The following is a 16,835-nucleotide window of genomic DNA, read 5'->3' as shown; positions in this document are numbered from 1 at the left end:
GTCCTCTAAAACACACATCACTATTATAAAGCTATAGATGCTTCCATACTAATCTACTTTTATACATGGTATTCTGTCTTTTCTTACTTCATTGTTACGACCACATAATTATCAAGTAATTAACCCTAGGCTTGGTTCTTACCAGTTGTGTGATCCACTGGTCCGATGCCATTCAGCAGCACAGAGTGCAGGTGAGGGTGCGTCTTCTCCAGGGCCATGCAAAACTCTGCGAAATGGTCTCTGTCCTTACTTAGCAGTATCTTCAGGAGAAGGTCCACTTTTTCCGAGTTGGAGGAGCAGTTGTGCCCCAGCTCGTAGCGTTCAGACTGGCTGAGGGTCCCGCAGTGAGCCAAAACATCCACAACTCGGTCCGCATCTGTTATCGACTCCACCAAGTTCTGGTAACATTTCTCCAACAACTCTTTATGCTTGGGCTCCATCTCTTCTCCTTCCCTTCGGTTTTAACCAGATCCGCTTCGGGACAAATCCAGCTTCTTACCCGTTTCTGGTAGTCAACTTCACTTCGTACTACTACTACTACTGCTACTACTACTACTACTACTACTACTACTACTACTACTGCTACTGTGGCGACTCCCCAAAACTATCCCGTTCGGCCCAGTTGGGACGGTTTTCAACCCGAATTGAAGGATACACAAGAAGTAGCCATATTTGTTGCCCAAGGCTGTTGACTGCACGAAGATGACAACACATTTTCCCAACCGCCGCTCCGTCCTTCCCGAAAAAAACAGACGTCTCTGCCTCTTTAAGCTCCACTCTGCACACGTTTCGAAGACATTGTCGTCCTGAAATCAAGTTCTTTCGACATGTTGAAAAGTGTAAAATCAAACTCTTCAAGAGCCCTCTCTGTCAGACTACAAACTCCGCCATGTCTCACCGTTCAAGCAGCTGTAGCGTTGTGCCAATCATATTTCCGTGCAATGGACATTTAAGGTAAACGTAGGCGGGGCTTTGTTTGTGGACGCACCTGGCTCCCTGTCGCTATAATTTCCATTAAGAAACAAATTATAGGATATAATACTTACCAACAGTGGTGGAAAGTAACTAAGTACAACTTTGAGGTATTTGTACTTTATTGGAGTATTTCCATTTTATGCTACTTCATACGTCTACTCTAGTATATTTCAAAGGGACATATTGTACTTTTTTCTCCACTGCATTAATTTTATACCTTTAGTTATTTTGCATATTCACATTAATAATACAAAATATAATGAACAAATAAATTATGATGTATTATTATGGCTAAAGATAAGACTTTATTGATCCTCTGTGAAATTCACAAGCTACCTGGCATATATATATATATATATATATATATATATATATATATATATATATATATATATATATATATATATATATATATATATATATATCCTGAAGGATCTCTCAAAGGCTACAGTCCCATCCAACTATCGGCCAATAACCTGTCTCTCCACAACATGGAAGCTCATGTCAGGCATCATCGTGGCTAAGATAAGTGGGCACATGGATCAATACATGAGCAAAGCACAGAAGGGCATCGGCAAAGAAATCAGAGGAGCCAAACACCAACTCCTGGTTGACAGAACAGTTGCCCAAGACTGCAGGACCCGACACACCAACCTGTGCACTGCCTGGATTGATTACAAGAAAGCCTATAACTCAATGCCACACACATGGATCACTGAATGCTTGGAGATGTACAACATCAACAGGACTAAGAGACTTCATTGCAAACTCGATGAGGTTGTGGAAAACCACCCTTGAGGCCAATGGCAAGCCACTTGCACAAGTGTCCATCAAATGTGGCATATACCAAGGAGATGATCTGTCCCCACTGCTGTTCTGCATAGGTCTGAACCCCCTCAGCCAAATAATCAACAAGACTGGCTATGGATACAGACTCAGGAATGAGGCCACCATCAGTCACCTCATTTACATGGATGACATCAAGCTATACGCTAAGAGCGAGCGGGACATCGACTCACTGATCCACACCACCAGGATATACGGCACTGACATTGGGATGTCATTCGAGTTTGAGAAGTGTAGTCGAATGGTGACAAAGTACCTTGGAATACCACAGGCAAATGGCAACCTCGAAGAGGTAACAAGGAAAACAGCAACTGCCAAATACCTCCAACGAGTAAGGCAGTCCTAAGAAGTCAGCTCAATGGCAAGAACAAGGCCCAGGCAATAAACAGCTACACCCTGCCAGTGATCAGATACCCTGCAGGAATAATAAAGTGGCCAAAGGAAGAGATACAGACCACAGACGTTAAGACACGAAAGCTCCTCACCATGCATAGAGGGTTCCATCCCAAATCCAGCACCCTGAGATTGTACGCTAGCCATAAGGAAGGCGGCTGTGGACTAGTGAGTGTGAGAGCCACTATCCAGGATGAAACATCCAACATCCACAAGTACATCAAAGATAAGGCCCCAACAGATGACGTGCTCAGTGAATGGCAATGGGGAACAGATGAAGAGGTGCTGGAGGAGGGACCATCATGGGAGGACAAATCCCTACATGGGATGTACCACCGGAACATAACTGAAGTGGCTGATATCAAGAAATCCTACCAATGGCTAGAGCGGGCCGGACTGAAGGACAGCACAGAGGCACTCATCATGGCTGCACAGGAGCAGGCCCTGAGCACCAGAGCAATACAGGCCCAGATCTACCACACCAGACAAGACCCAAGGTGTAGGCTGTGCAAAGAGACCCCTGAGACAATCCAGCACATAACTGCAGGGTGTAAGATGCTGGCAGGGAAAGCATACATGGAGCGCCATAACCAAGTGGCTGGCATAGTGTACAGGAACATCTGCACTGAGTTTGAACTGGAAACCCTGAGGTCAAAGTGGGAACCACCTGCAAAGGTGGTATAGAATGACTGAGCCAAGATCCTGTGGGACTTCCAGATTCAGACTGACAGAAAGGTAATGGCGAACCAACCAGACATCGTGGTGGTTGACAAACAGCAGAGGAAAGCCGTTGTGGTTGACGTGACAATACCAAGTGATGGCAACATCAGGAAAAAGGAACATGAGAAACTAGAGAAGTACCAAGGGCTCAGAGAAGAGCTGGAGAAGGCCTGGAAGGTGAAGGCGACAGTGGTGCCCGTGGTCATCTGCGCACTCGGGGCAGTGACCCCCAAACTGGAGGAGTGGCTACAGCAGATCCCTGGAAGAACACCAGACATCTCGGTCCAGAAGAGTGCAGTACTGGGAACAGCAAAGATACTGCGCAGAACCCTCAAGCTCCCAGGCCTCTGGTAGAGGACCCGAGCTCGAAGGATGAGACCACCTGCGGAGGATGAAGGACAAAGTTTTTATACACACACACACACACACACACACACACACACACACACACACACACAAGTAGTAAGAAATAAGCCCCACCTTTATCAGCTGCAACATTAAAGTAATGTACATATTAATGCATCAATAATAATAATAATTTAATAATATAATATACATTATTCTGAAATGTGCCATTCTGCATAATGAGTACTTTTACTTTTTGTACTTTAAGTATATTTCGATGCTAATACGTTTACTTTAGTAAAATGAATCTGAATGCAGGACTTTTACTTGTAATGGAGTGTTTTTAGATTGTGGTATTGCTACTTTTACTTAAGTACTAATACTAAAGTATCTGAGTGCTTCCTCCACCACTGCTAACCAGATATTCTTTTAGGAAGTTATAATGGGATTGTGGTGTTCAATCAGAGGTGGAAATACTCCATTACAAGTAAAAGTCTTGCATTGTCACTTAAGTATAACAAAAGTATTATTAAGTATTATTAGCTAAATGTACTTTAAGTATCAAAAGTAAAAGTACTGATTATGCAGTAAACATGGTCCATGTGAGTCTTATATTTTATATTATTGGATTATTGGTACTGATCCATTAATGTGTAAGTAGCATTTTACTGTTGTAGTTGGTCCAGGTGGAGCTAATTTTAACAATATTATATAGTGTTGGAAGTTTAATCTATAACAGTGCATCATAGGCTGTTGAATAAGCTCATCATATGCTTTCTAAAGTAACTAGTAACCAACGCTGTTAAATAAATGTAGTGGAGTAAAAAGTACAATATTTCCCTCTGAACTGTTGTGGAGTAAAAATATAAAGTAGCATGAAAGTATCTCAAATGTTTACTTAAGTACAGTACTTGAGTGAATGCACTTAGTTACATTTCACCACTGTGTTCTGAAGTGTGCTGTATTCAGTAAATGGGGCATCGAGTCCCCCAAACACGCCACCACCCCTCAGAGGACGTTTTCACCGAATACCAAAATAAAAGTCTTACAAATATAAGTTTAGAATTATTTGGATTGTCCATATTTGAGTCAACTATTGAATTATATTTCTTCAAATTTGACTTCCCTACAAGATAGTCTAATGCAGTTAACCTTCTTTACACTGCAGGAATAAAATTGTGGTGGGGGAAATAGTGAATCGTTTTATTATTTTATTTCATTGGCCTAAGATTCGTCACATTTAAATATCAACATTCAACTAATTTCAAGCTCAACCCTTAAGCTAACATGGACGACTGTGTTTTTTTAATGACTTTTCTCTATTTGCTGTTTTTCTTTCTTGTGAAATACTGGATTTTTTTTTACCTCTTTGGGCCCCTAGAAATCTTAATAAGGAAGCAATCTGTGAAGGAAAAATTGCTCTTTGGTTAAAACTGATCACAATGCCTGCCCACACTAAGGCCATAATCTTTGATGAGGGGTCACAAGTAGACCTTTCTTCATTTTAGGGGGCCACAAGACAAAAAGGTTGTGAACAACCGCTCTCAAATCATATAATGATCCTATATGATCTCCATACAGTATGTACTTCTAATGGTTGCATTGATCACCTTATCATTTTCTTTACTCTGGTAATCTGGCTGACAGAATTTATGGTACTTTTTTAATTTGGTATTGTAGGACATTCCTAATATAGAGAATGTTAAAGCTTTACATGGTACACAGTGTGCCTATACATTTCCCCACTTAAGTTTAGCACAGCTTGTAAGTGGTTATGTAACAACTCAACTAATTTCCTTTTCATGCAGGGAAAATCCATTAGGCACTCACCAAGAAAACTAGTTGGAATGTTTAGGAATTATGTAAATTCCTAAAACCATCGCAGTAGATTGAAACAAGAGGCTTGTACACTCTTTAAAACTTCAAACTCATGCTGTTGTTTTGCAGTGAAAACATTAAGTGGAAGCCATTTACAGAGTAATATGTTGTCTTCTGGCAGATAGTGTGCTGCTCCTCTTCAAAGTCTCTTCAGATGGACGTATGCAGACTGCATACACAAATAAAAGGAACAGGTTGGACAGGTTTTATTCTCCTATTTTGTCAAATATCAGAGGTGAACCTCAAGCTGTGCAGGCTGCAGCTCTGCAGGCTGGGTAGTGATATCTGCTGCTACATCTCATTATGTGTTGTTCATCTAATCCTCGGTTTTGTAATTTGCTTATATGCACTCATGAAGTTTAAAGCGGGATTATGTCCTTGGCAACCAAATGTCACTTAACCGCACATTCCTCTTTGAATGGCTGGAGAAAATCCACTGCAAATCAACAATTTGGCCAATACTTTTTGACATTTACTGTCCATAAGACAGTACTAACATTAGAGGGCAGTGATGGGGATGTGATTTAAGGTAAAACGTGGACTAATCTCAATGGATTCATACAATTAGATTTTTCATTTCAGGTTATGTCTAATCTATCTACAATCTAATCTTTTCAATCTTTGTGTAAGAGTTTTCTTCAAAATTACCATATAAAACAAAGAAATTCCCAATACATAAGTATTTTAAAACCTCTCAAGTAAAACATACCATTATTATCTATCTGATTTCATTTGGGACCATTCCATGACCAATTTTGAGAGATTTGAGTAAAAAAAAAATCAAATGAAAATCCTTTAAATTGTCATTTAATAGAAGAGAGAGCTCTGGGGTGTGATGGGAAGTGTGAGGGCTAAGAGCTAATCAATGGCTAACCTTCACAGCGCCCACCTTTCAATACTTACAGATACTGTTGATTGACACGACTCCCATACGCACACGTGTCTGAGATCTCCAATAAGACCGTTTATCCCTGCATGTGTGTGTATGCAAGTGTGATTAAGTCCCAGAAAGGGGTGCAGCATCCTGCTATCACGTCCACATGTTAATAATTAAAGCACTTTTTCTAGAAATCAGGAAAGTGTTCTGTTTTGTCTCTAAAAGTAAAAGCGTGCCAAATGGGGAGGCCCCCGATTTCCTTTTGACCTATATACTTCAGGAGGTAAAACGGTCTCGGCTAGATAGAAAATACACAAAAACCAACATCAAATATTCATCCTTTTTTGTCCTCTGGCTGGTGGGAGCTTTTCGTTTTGAGTGTGTATGAGAAATAGTGAAGTGAGAAAGGTGTAGAAGAAGTGATGCTCGGTGAAGTCATTTGTCTCCTCATCACAGCCCCTCTTGAGGCTGCACTTTGAGGCCAGTGAGCACAACAGAAAGAAGACTTTAGGACATCTGTGTCTCCAATATGGACACTATTTATAGCCTTGAGGAAAGCTCTCTGTGCCATATCACTCGAGCTACAAAGCAAATCTGTATATTTTCTCCCCCTCTCAGATTATACAGCAAAGCACACACACAGAGACATCACTTATGTAAGCGTTTTACTCGCACCTTTTACCAGAATTTGCAGCTTGTGATGCTCTGAGGATGGGGAGGGGGGGGATTGACTCACTCTGCATAATCCAGACCAAGGTGATGAAAATGAGACTGGCTTTGAAATGCAAATTGCTCATTGTGTATCAGCTCAAAGCAGAAAATCCACAGTCAATGTTTCATACAAAACACATGATCCCATTTCAAAAAGAGAATCCTGATACGCCCAAATGTTTGTTTTTTCCCCCCACTGAAATGAGAAGTGGCTGTAAGTCTCAGGAGACTGGGACTATCATATGGCAAAATGTTAGAAAACTAAAAAGGCATCTATTGAATTTCAACCATTATCATGTTAAAAGGATGATTCAGAAGTAGAGTTAATGCAATAGATATTCAAATCAAAGCCAAACTTTAAGTCAGCAGGCAAAACAATCACACAGACATAAGAAACTACATTTGATGTGAACCAAGAGCCCTCTACTGGCAGTAAAACATACAAACGTACATACAAAAGTAAAGGACACTAATAAAATTGTAAACAAAATATTGAGATGCAAGGATTACATTTCTGCAGCCATACAAGTATGATTATTGATTGTTGGCAACATAAACCACAGTGAAACATCGACTAGCTCTGAACAGTTTACACAGCAGCCCTGACAAAAGGCACAACATGATCTGTCTTTAGGCTTTGGCTTTTCAGCATTCAGGAAAAAGGCAACATTGTCTATAAATGATGAACAATGACTGGAAAGGTTTACTTTTCAAGAACAAAACAAAGTAAAGCTGATATAAAGTCAAAATCTCATTTGCATAGACTTGCAAGCAGGAGTGAAATACTGGTTACTTCAAAAATAGAGGAGATGCTTTTTGCAAATCTTCAATTCTTACATTGAAAACATACCTGGAATATAATTGTGACCAATAAACAAGCATTAAATGATCATATATATTCTGTGTGAGATTCACTTGTACAACATTTGCTAAAACTTGCATAATACCCTCACACAACTTTGTATATATTAACTTGTACACAGTTGAAATGCTTGGCAGTGAGGTAAACTTTACCTCAGTAACACAAACAATTCATGTATAAAGTAATGTGCTAAATGTTTTTTGTATATGTATTTAATATATTAGATAAATGAGACACTTCTTGTTCTGCATCTTTAGCTTATTTTGTGAAACTATCATTCCTCCAAATTAGCTTTTCTTTAATGATAATTACAAACTAAAGAAGACTTGAAGTTTAGCAGTTTGTTGGACATTTTAAATACTATTCTATAATATAGTTAGCATAGTTATATAGTATAGTTAATTTCTGAATTAAGTATGACATTTTCAGGCACCCACGTTTTACCCAATAATGACAAAGCTATCTACTGCATCTTTAAAAATAAAAAAAACATTAATATATATTTACTATTTGGCAATCATTTTCTACAAAACTGTAGCAAAAAAAAAAAAAAAAACTGAAAAGAACACGAAATTATTATTATTAATTACTGTTGTCATAGGAAAACTAACTAACTGCATGCATCAGAGGTGATGTAAGGTCCTATAACATTGTTTCAGTGTGGACATATATATTGTCCTTATGAAGGGTTATCTTCCTTTTCTTTTAGTCGTTACCTCCGCACAGCTTCAACAGCAGCTTCTTGTAATCCCCGGAGGTATCAGCCTGAGAAACACAGCAAAAAATTTATATGAATTTCAAATGATCCCACAAATGTATCACATAAAAAAGGAAAAAAGTAACTGAAACTGTGATTGTCAGAACAACATGATTAGTGGGACTTACTGAGATGTGAGTGTACAATGATTTTCCATAGGTCTTCAAATACGCCTGTCTGATGTCCAACATATCTACCTCAGAGCGGGACACCATGATACGGATGAGGGTTGTGTCCTTGGTCCCTGCTCCCTGTCAATACAGCACAATGTGACACTTCATCAACTGCAGCAGTGAAATCTTCTCTGTCCCCCCACAACGACACCAGTGCAGGAAACAGTTGGTTTGTGGTCATTAGAATAAAATGTGATGATAAACAACAGGTGTACCTGCATGGCCTTGTAGAGCCTTTCTGCAAAGTAGACAGGGGTGTTCTTGATGCATTTCACTAGGAAAAAAGGAGCAAATGTAAATAGAGGAGTCGTGTATGAATGTGCAAAACCAGACAAATGTTCTGGTTTCGTTTTACAGAGGTAAAAGATACAATAGACATTGTACAGAGGTAAATGTCAAAAGCTGACCGCTTGAGGCTGACAGCATTAGACATTAACTTAAATTCAAATTGAAGACAGTCGAATAATAACTACACTAGAGAAAGAGGGGAGGCTGTATTGTAATTCATTTAATATCACAATTCTTCTGTTTATGTATGTTTTTATTTTACACATGCTTTGGCAATGTTAACATCTCTTTCCCATGCCAATAAAGCCCAATTGAACTGAATTGAATTGAATTGAGAGAGAGCGGGGAAAGGAGGGGCTGAGCGAATCAATGAAATACGATTTGAAATACAATGAAAAAAGATTTTACCCATTTTAAATAGAAAAAAAAAAAATCAAAAAACAATCAATGTATAGCAAACACTTGCGTAAAGTCTTCACATGACAAACTAAAATCGCTGTAACTGAGGTTCAGTCTGACCGCCAAGACGACTGTCTATCAATAACTGTATTTTGATGCAGCTGTTGACTTCTGAACATTTTCTATTTTTAAAATGACACCTTTGGAGAGTTGTTCAACCTTTAGACTTTCAAAACATCATTTGCTTTTGATCAATCAAGTATTAAAAAAGGTATTTTAGGTCAAACAGCAGCCTGTTTGCATCTGCAAGATATTTTAAATCCTTCCAGGAAAGCCTTGCGAAACAAACATCTTGACGAATGACATCAATATATACTTAAAGCTTCAGCATGTTTTTGGAAAGCCACTTCAGTTTGGAAAAAGAGACCCAAAGAACGTACCCACAGCCACCATGCCAGACTCCAGATTGCCAGACATTTCTCTGCAGATACTCTTCTCAATGTCTCTCCCACTCATCTGCTGGTACTCCTGGAAGACTAATAAAGACAAGAATCACAGGCGAGATAGTTACAGCCGTAATATTTGAAAACATACTGTATATGAAATTTGTACTAAAATGGTCAACATATGCAGTTAAGACGTTGGAAAAGCAGAAGCAGAGAGATGGAGGAAGAAAAATAATCTTGTGGAAGTACACACCTGCTCGAAGGTGTGGCTTGCTGCGAGCACACAGGATGGCATTAAACTGAGACTCATCAGTTCCTACTTTATTTTCCCCAGCAGCATACAGTTTCTGTTGCCCATGCAGACATACACAAATTTAAAAATGGAAAATGATCAGGCTTGCTAATTCCTTTCCAAAAATTTTACAACACCAAAACAAACTTATAATCTGTACCTGAGCATCCTGTTTGGCCAGAGAGACATCAACAGTCTCCCTTTCGTCACGATTTCCCTAGAGTAAGACATGTTGTGTTTAAAACACATTACGTGGGCAAAGTACATTGGCAGAGTCAATACTTAAAGCAGAAATCTTTTTTGAGAGAGCTCATTATGAATCAGGTGTAAAACATGTAGCAGCTACCTGACAGAGAGAGACCAGGAGTCTGCGGAAGTGACCAGAGGTGTCGCTCGTGATGGCATCTTCCAGGCTCTTCCCGTACTCTGGAAAGAAGGTGTGGCTTTTTAGGAAAATACATTTATTTGCATAGCATTTGCATTTGGTTTAGACACCACCACCTCCATTATCCAAATAAAAGGGTGGCATTTAATTTAACCTACTATAACTTTTAAACTGATTTTCAGGTTTTTGTTAATACTAACAAACACTAGAATGACTAACACTAGACCATCGATAATTTGAAAATTGATGAAACAAGGACCTAAATTGTATTTTGAATAATGATCAGTTGGAGAAAACGTTAAATACATTTCATAACTCAAACTTTTCAAATACAGGCTGTATGTCTACAATATACACCTCAAATTTATATGGTTGAATTATTACATTTTTTGACTTATATTTAATCAATGTTTTAATGGCACAAAAGCTATCCAGTTCTGTTTATTTTTATGGAGCTAAAATATTAATATTAAAACATATTTGATCAAATTTAAACAGTGACAGGGCTCAATCATTTTTTTTTTTAACAAACATCTGAATCAAAAATATAAAATGTCAAGATCAGAACTCACCAGCTTTGTAGATTCTGGTGATTTCACAAATTTCTGCATTGCAGCGTGATGCAAGAATCTCAATCAGACAAGCTTCATCAGTTCCTGCGCCCTGAAAAAAATATATATAGAAAAGCCTTAGTAAGACACTCAAAGACACCGGCTTCATAGAGTAAATATGGTGAACATTCAGTGGTCAACTTGTCTGGCCTTCACTTGCATTTAGAGGATTTTTTTTTCTTTTGCGCTTATTTTCCTATTACATGATGAGTCACACAATGCCGTTTGATCTACAAAACAAAACTGAAGCATCTGCTGAGACAACAACTTGAGGTTCCAACCTTTATAGCCTCTCTGAGTTCAGATGCATCAAAGTGTGTGGGGCTCTTCATCATAGCAAGAACCAGTTTCTCAAAGTTTCCAGTGAGCTCAGACTTAAGATCATGGAATAAATCCTAAGAGGAAAAACACAAAACAAAAAACCATGAGTGCAAGGTCAGCCTTGATATAGCTACCATACAGGGTCAACGAGAAACAGATTACAGAATGCATTTAAACTGTAAAAAATAATTTTAAAAAAATCTGTAACAAAATATTAGAAAACATACCTTCCCGTAAGTTGTTTTATAGGCTGCTACCATTGGAACCCTCTGCTTGTTGGTACGACTTCCCAGAAGTTCAATAATGGCGTTTTCGTCAGTGCCTGTAAAAAATATTTTTTAGAATCAATTGATGATGTGTAAAAAGAAAAAAGGGAATGAGCAAATACAATGCTCATCAATGTTGAGTAACAATATGTTTGATGGGTTTAACATATTCAAATGAACACTATTTACTGACCAAAACCCTTCATAGCTTTTCGAAGAACTTCAACATCCCTCAGTGGATCAGCCCCTGGAAAGTCTTTAATAGAGCCCCTGTACCCTTTCTATAAATAAAAGAAAACATAAATAAAAAATATTAGAAGATAAAATACAGCACAGCTACAAAAGGTGTTTTTAGCTGTATGTGTATTGGAACATAGTTTCAGAGAAGTCCTACGATGAAGACAAATGCATCTTACAGAAATGGCAGGTGCCTGAGGGTTAGACGGAACTCCACTTCCATATCCAGGCATTGAGGGGTTAGTCGCAGGGGCTCCGGGGTAATTTGGCATGGGTTGGCCTGGAGCGGGGCCCCCTGGGTATCCCTGCTGAGCCCCTCCTGGCTGCAAGCAGAGGACAGGTGTAAGTGCTAAGTTCATTGTGGCAAATTTCATATAGAGCAAATAAGGTTCAAGTAGGACTGGCAATGGCAATGCAGAGGTGAAGAATGAGATAAGAATTTATGTACCGCTCCATAGCCGCCTGGTGCTGCACCCCAGCCTCCACCTGCAAAGAAAATATTGACATAACACTCAAACAATTAATTTAAAGAACAAATCTAAAAAAAAAGAAGAAGTATGTATTATATATTTTTTGGGTGTGTATGTGGAACCTCACCTGCTGGAGGCATGGATGGATAGCCTCCTGCTCCAGACTGTGATTGGTATCCTCCAGCCTGAGGAGGGTAGCCACCAGCCTGGGGAGGGTAGCCGCCCGCTGCTGGAGGGTAGCCGCCTGCCTGGGGTGGGTAGCCGCCTGCCTGTGGGGGGAAGCCGCCCGCCTGTGGGGGGTAGCCGCCCGCCTGTGGGGGGTAGCCGCCTGCCGCTGGAGGGTAGCCGCCTGCCGCTGGAGGGTAGCCGCCTGCCGCTGGAGGGTAGCCGCCTGCCGCTGGAGGGTAGCCACCTGCTTGGGGTGGATATGCACCTGGTTGAGGTGGGTAGCCCCCTGCCTGTGGTGGGTATCCACCAGACTGAGGAGGGTATCCTGGGTAGCTCATCTTTAGAACCTGGAGGTGACATAAAGATGTGGCTTGTTACTGTGATGCATGAGGGCCATCATATGGGTCGTTTGGACTGTAGGACCTTTTTCCAGGCACCTTTGAAGGAATACAGGCATTTATTTTTTCATTTCCAGAGATATTTAGGGTTAAATGTAGTTTCTGAGCCATCCTGCCCCCTAAAACTTCCCTGCTCCAGCAGTACAACTTTTTAATGGCCCAAGACCTATTGGGGTGGAGGTTGATAATGCAGTGTCAATGATCAACATAAGGATTATGATTACTACAGCATGTGTGCAGCATTCATTCAAACTGGAAACAAGCAATGACTGGTGTTATATCACACAGAGGCATTCCTTCATTTGTCTGATTTGCTCGATCACCATGTTTCTTCAGATGTGGCAACACAAACAGGAACGTGTAAAAGGGACTTGGAGTAGTTACCTAACTATTTGGTCCATAAGGCCCATTGTATACTACTAACATCATCTGCAATGCCACGTCTCACTTACATTTCTTGAATATCTTGTTCTGACTATTCCAGTCCACAGGCAATTTGGCCACACCTCCATTGTGACGACAGAAACGCGACACTCCCATCTGCCTAGATCCCTAAAATCGGATAAGAGTGCGTGCATTGTTTTTGACAGCATTCAGGTTTTCCTTCCCCTTTCTCAAAAACCACCAGTGAACACTGCATAATGCAAACTAGCAAGGTTCCCCAAATCTTTTCAGCTACACCTTTTCATAAGAGCCTTTTGGCGGGATCCCATCCATTTGAAGAGTTGTTGTTGGAATTACAAAACTGTTAAGGTGCCTCTGTGTCATCCCATAACTAAGCGAAATACTAATTACAGCTGCAGGCGTGTCAGCTGTAATGAAGACAATTCGGCTGTAAAAAAAATTAGACTTATTTAGAGCTATTGAGTTTAGTTTTAGTAAACTAAACCACTGGGTTCTTTAAACACACTGTGTTAGGTGACTTCTTGACGGGCGTTTGTTTGTTGACACTTCCCAGTTCCTTTCCAGCCTTTCCTATCCTTTGGACCCTTGGTGAGGCTTTTAAGTGTTACCGTAAATACCAGCATTTCCACCACACCATACATTTACGACCCAAGGATGGGATAAATATGAGCGGGAACGTCCAGATTCGTTTATACCTGACATAAGAATCATTCCAGCAGTTAATGGCATCTAATACTTTAGCATTATGTTCGTTGCATTTGCAGATCGTTAAAACTACGAACGATTCAAACGCCCGATGGGCTTTTTATAATGTCCGTCACAGATTTCTTGATTTCCTCAGCGATTCAGTAACGAACAAATTGCTTTTGTTGTCATACTGTCCATAATTGTTTACACTTTATGACACGTTAAAACGCGAGTATGTGCACATTTACACCACCTGTTTATTTTTACGAAGAGCACTGGAAAGAAGCAAAACCCCTAATCTGACTGAGCATCACACACACAGGCCTGTGATTTCTCAACTAGCCAACTAACCTAGCTTTAACGGTAACATTTTACATGTTTATCTTATATCCGCCTACAATAACATAGCGTAATCCGAGTATAAAGCCCATGTGCTATCAAGCCTAACTTAACATTAGCTTGGCTTTTTTTTTTTACTCATAACGTTACATCTTTTTTTTTACTCCTAACGTTACATCTTTTTTGATGTCCAAGAGCTAGTAACTTACCTATCCTGCGGTCTGTCAACGTTACATAATACACTCGGAAGAAGTTACTGTTTAGCATGTAGCATCTAATCTAAACACATATTGGTAGAGACGATTAACACGTTAAAAGTTACAAGTAGCAGTAAGCCATTTTAGTACTTTTAAAATGGAGAAACTCCCACTTTTGTTGTTGTTGAGCAACACTGCCGGACTGGGCGAGGCTAATTTCCAGCATTCCGCAAGCTAATTTAACAAAGACACCGCTAAATTTAATAAAGTACGTTACTTTGCTGAACTTCGTCGTCGCCTATAACGCAGTGTAGGATTAATATTTCGCGGGCATTTATAGTCCAAAACAAAAGATTGCGGATACTTACTTATCAGATACGGACTTCAGATCCAGGAAGAGACGAGCAGCAGAGAGAGTAAGTGAGTCTGGAGGTGGTGGGTGGGTCCTCAGCATTGTTTCCGTCCTGAAGTAATAACCTTTGCTCGATTATTAGCAGCAGTCAGTGGAGAGAGGCTGATGTTGACTCAGCGGGCTGTGGCGTGTCCTTTTCACCACAGGGGACACTGGAATAGTTGTCTACAAGCGATAATAGCTAGATTTGTTTGTAATGTAACGTAATGTTTCCATGGCGATATTGTGGATATTAGTGGACAGTTTTGAAATATATTTTGTGAAACTTATATTTGTTATAGCTACTAGCTGTGATTTTTAACCTGAGAAAATTTTGATAAAATGCAAAATATTTTTCTGTTATAAAATATTAATTTCATTTACATTACTTAGAACTCAATTTTTATAATGAATCATATGACTTCTTTATCTTTTTAAAGCCCCTGAAAACTTTCAAATCTTTAAGATCCCCTCCAGACATGTTCTAAGCCTTATAAAAAATACCCTACTTTGAATAATAATTTGTGGTTTTTCCACAAAAAATGTTCAGTTTCCTCGTTAAGATTTCTTAAAAGCCATCTCCTTCTCCCAAATTGAATAATCCAGAATCTATGAATATGCAAATATTGTTAATTTTAAAAGTTTCCTATCCTACTTCACTGAGAACTTCTCTCCTACTTCACCACATCACACATATTGAACCACGATTGGCTTCCAAACTAGTTGTGATGTCACAAAATGATATTGTGCATACATGTGTTAAGTGAAGGTCAAACTTTCAAGTGAAGTAACAATAGACAATTCATATAAGTGGACAGATCTAGAGATATTATTAATTAAGACTTTAACAGGCACATTGATTGACAGTGACCTGGCAACATAAGCAAACAACCCCACAACTGTCATCACATTTTGATTAAAATATTTCAAAATCCCGAGACCCGCCCAATAAGAGGAGCACAGACAAAACAAAAAAATACAGAAAACCTCTCATGTGATAAACCAAAACTGTTACAACTTTGGCAAAAGTGTTCTTATAAAGATGTATATTTATGTAGGCTACTAAGCATCTATTGTGACATATTTTGATGCTACATACATTTTACATATAAGAACATTACATATTTTAATATGTGGATCGCTAATATTAACATGTATGCAGTAGACATATTTATTAGATATGTGTATATCTGGAAAAATGAGACTTATGTATCTGAATGTATGACATAAATGCGTATTTATGGTGACGTACTGTATATGTAGATCACATCTATACGCATATATGTGTGAGACATACACGGACATGTACACTTCGCTCACCAGCCACTTCATTGGGTACACCTGTTCAACTGCTCATTCAACTGCTCGTTAACGCACATTTATAATCAACCAGTCACTTGATCATTTCATCAGAATGGGGAAGAAAGGTCTAACTGACTTTGAAAGTGGCATAAAAAATCTTTGAGGAATGTTTTCAGCACCTTGCTGAATCTATGCCACGAAGAATTAAGGCAGTTCTGAAGGCAAAAGGGTGTCCAACAAGGTACTAGCAAGGTGTACCTAATGAAGTGGCCGTATGTAGTTTAGATATTTTGTCATATATCAAATTTATGTATTGGTGTGCGTGTGTCAAAGAGAAACATATTCTGTTATTCTTATTCAACATGATACACACTCAAACACCATTGCGTGAAACTGCCACCTCCTTCTCTCTAAGTGACATCTGTGAATATGCAAATATTGTTCATTTTAAAAGCTTCCTGCGAGATATCCGTTCTCAGTATATGTGCACTGGAGGTTTTAAGTTTTCACATCACACATATTGAACCATTGCTTTCAAACTAAAATTATACTTAAACTCATATTTTAGGTACAGAGAAACTTTTCTCCATCATTAGATGAAACAGCCTTCTGGTGTCAAACTCCACACATACGTCAGTCTGAACAGTGATGGTCAAACTTTCAAGTGAAGTAATAGGCAAAAGATATTTATTATAA

At 39.2% G+C, this 16,835-nt stretch overlaps 2 protein-coding genes across 5 annotated transcripts in view; both read right to left on the bottom strand.

The window, feature by feature from the left end:
* LOC122867221 (disks large homolog 5-like) overlaps positions 1–928 on the bottom strand; it is a 33,033-nt gene extending 32,105 nt beyond the window's left edge. For all 3 annotated transcript variants that reach the window (XM_044177711.1, XM_044177712.1, XM_044177713.1), the window contains exon 1: positions 143–928. In XM_044177711.1, the coding sequence (XP_044033646.1) occupies positions 143–440 (298 nt within the window). In that variant the 5' untranslated portion in view covers positions 441–928. The remainder of the gene's footprint in view (positions 1–142) is intronic.
* A 6,155-nt stretch (positions 929–7,083) lies between these two features.
* On the bottom strand, positions 7,084–14,969 carry anxa11b (annexin A11b). 2 transcript variants are annotated; one of them, XM_044178099.1, is made up of 16 exons: positions 14,815–14,932; positions 13,271–13,370; positions 12,380–12,767; positions 12,231–12,268; positions 11,962–12,105; positions 11,739–11,826; positions 11,507–11,601; positions 11,240–11,353; positions 10,920–11,010; positions 10,309–10,388; positions 10,123–10,179; positions 9,924–10,017; positions 9,665–9,760; positions 8,753–8,811; positions 8,493–8,615; positions 7,084–8,372 (listed from the first exon to the last, which is right to left on the bottom strand). In XM_044178099.1, exons 1-16 carry the CDS (start codon positions 14,898–14,900, stop codon positions 8,313–8,315), a joined length of 1,713 nt encoding a protein of 570 aa, XP_044034034.1. In that variant the 5' UTR covers positions 14,901–14,932; the 3' UTR covers positions 7,084–8,312. The 2 variants fall into 2 exon arrangements, with proteins under 2 accessions (XP_044034034.1, XP_044034035.1); XM_044178100.1 differs by lacking the exon at positions 13,271–13,370 and having other exon boundaries at positions 14,815–14,969.
* Between the last annotated feature and the right edge of the window lie 1,866 nt (positions 14,970–16,835).

This window comes from Siniperca chuatsi, linkage group LG20 (genome assembly GCF_020085105.1).
Source record: "Siniperca chuatsi isolate FFG_IHB_CAS linkage group LG20, ASM2008510v1, whole genome shotgun sequence".
NCBI lineage: Eukaryota > Metazoa > Chordata > Actinopteri > Centrarchiformes > Sinipercidae > Siniperca > Siniperca chuatsi.
Note: the sequence above shows the minus strand (reverse complement) of the source record. Positions and strands in the feature narration are given on the sequence as shown.

Bases quoted from the DNA above. Each gene is read 5' to 3' on its own strand.
- anxa11b (XM_044178099.1), bottom strand. From the start codon at position 14,900: ATGCTGAGGACCCACCCACCACCTCCAGACTCACTTACTCTCTCTGCT. The intron at 12,269-12,379 runs GTGAGGTTCCAC...TTTTCTTTGCAG, and splicing joins TCCATCCATGCCTCCAGCAG to GTGGAGGCTGGGGTGCAGCA. The intron at 8,373-8,492 runs GTAAGTCCCACT...TGTGTTTCTCAG, and splicing joins CATTGTACACTCACATCTCA to GCTGATACCTCCGGGGATTA.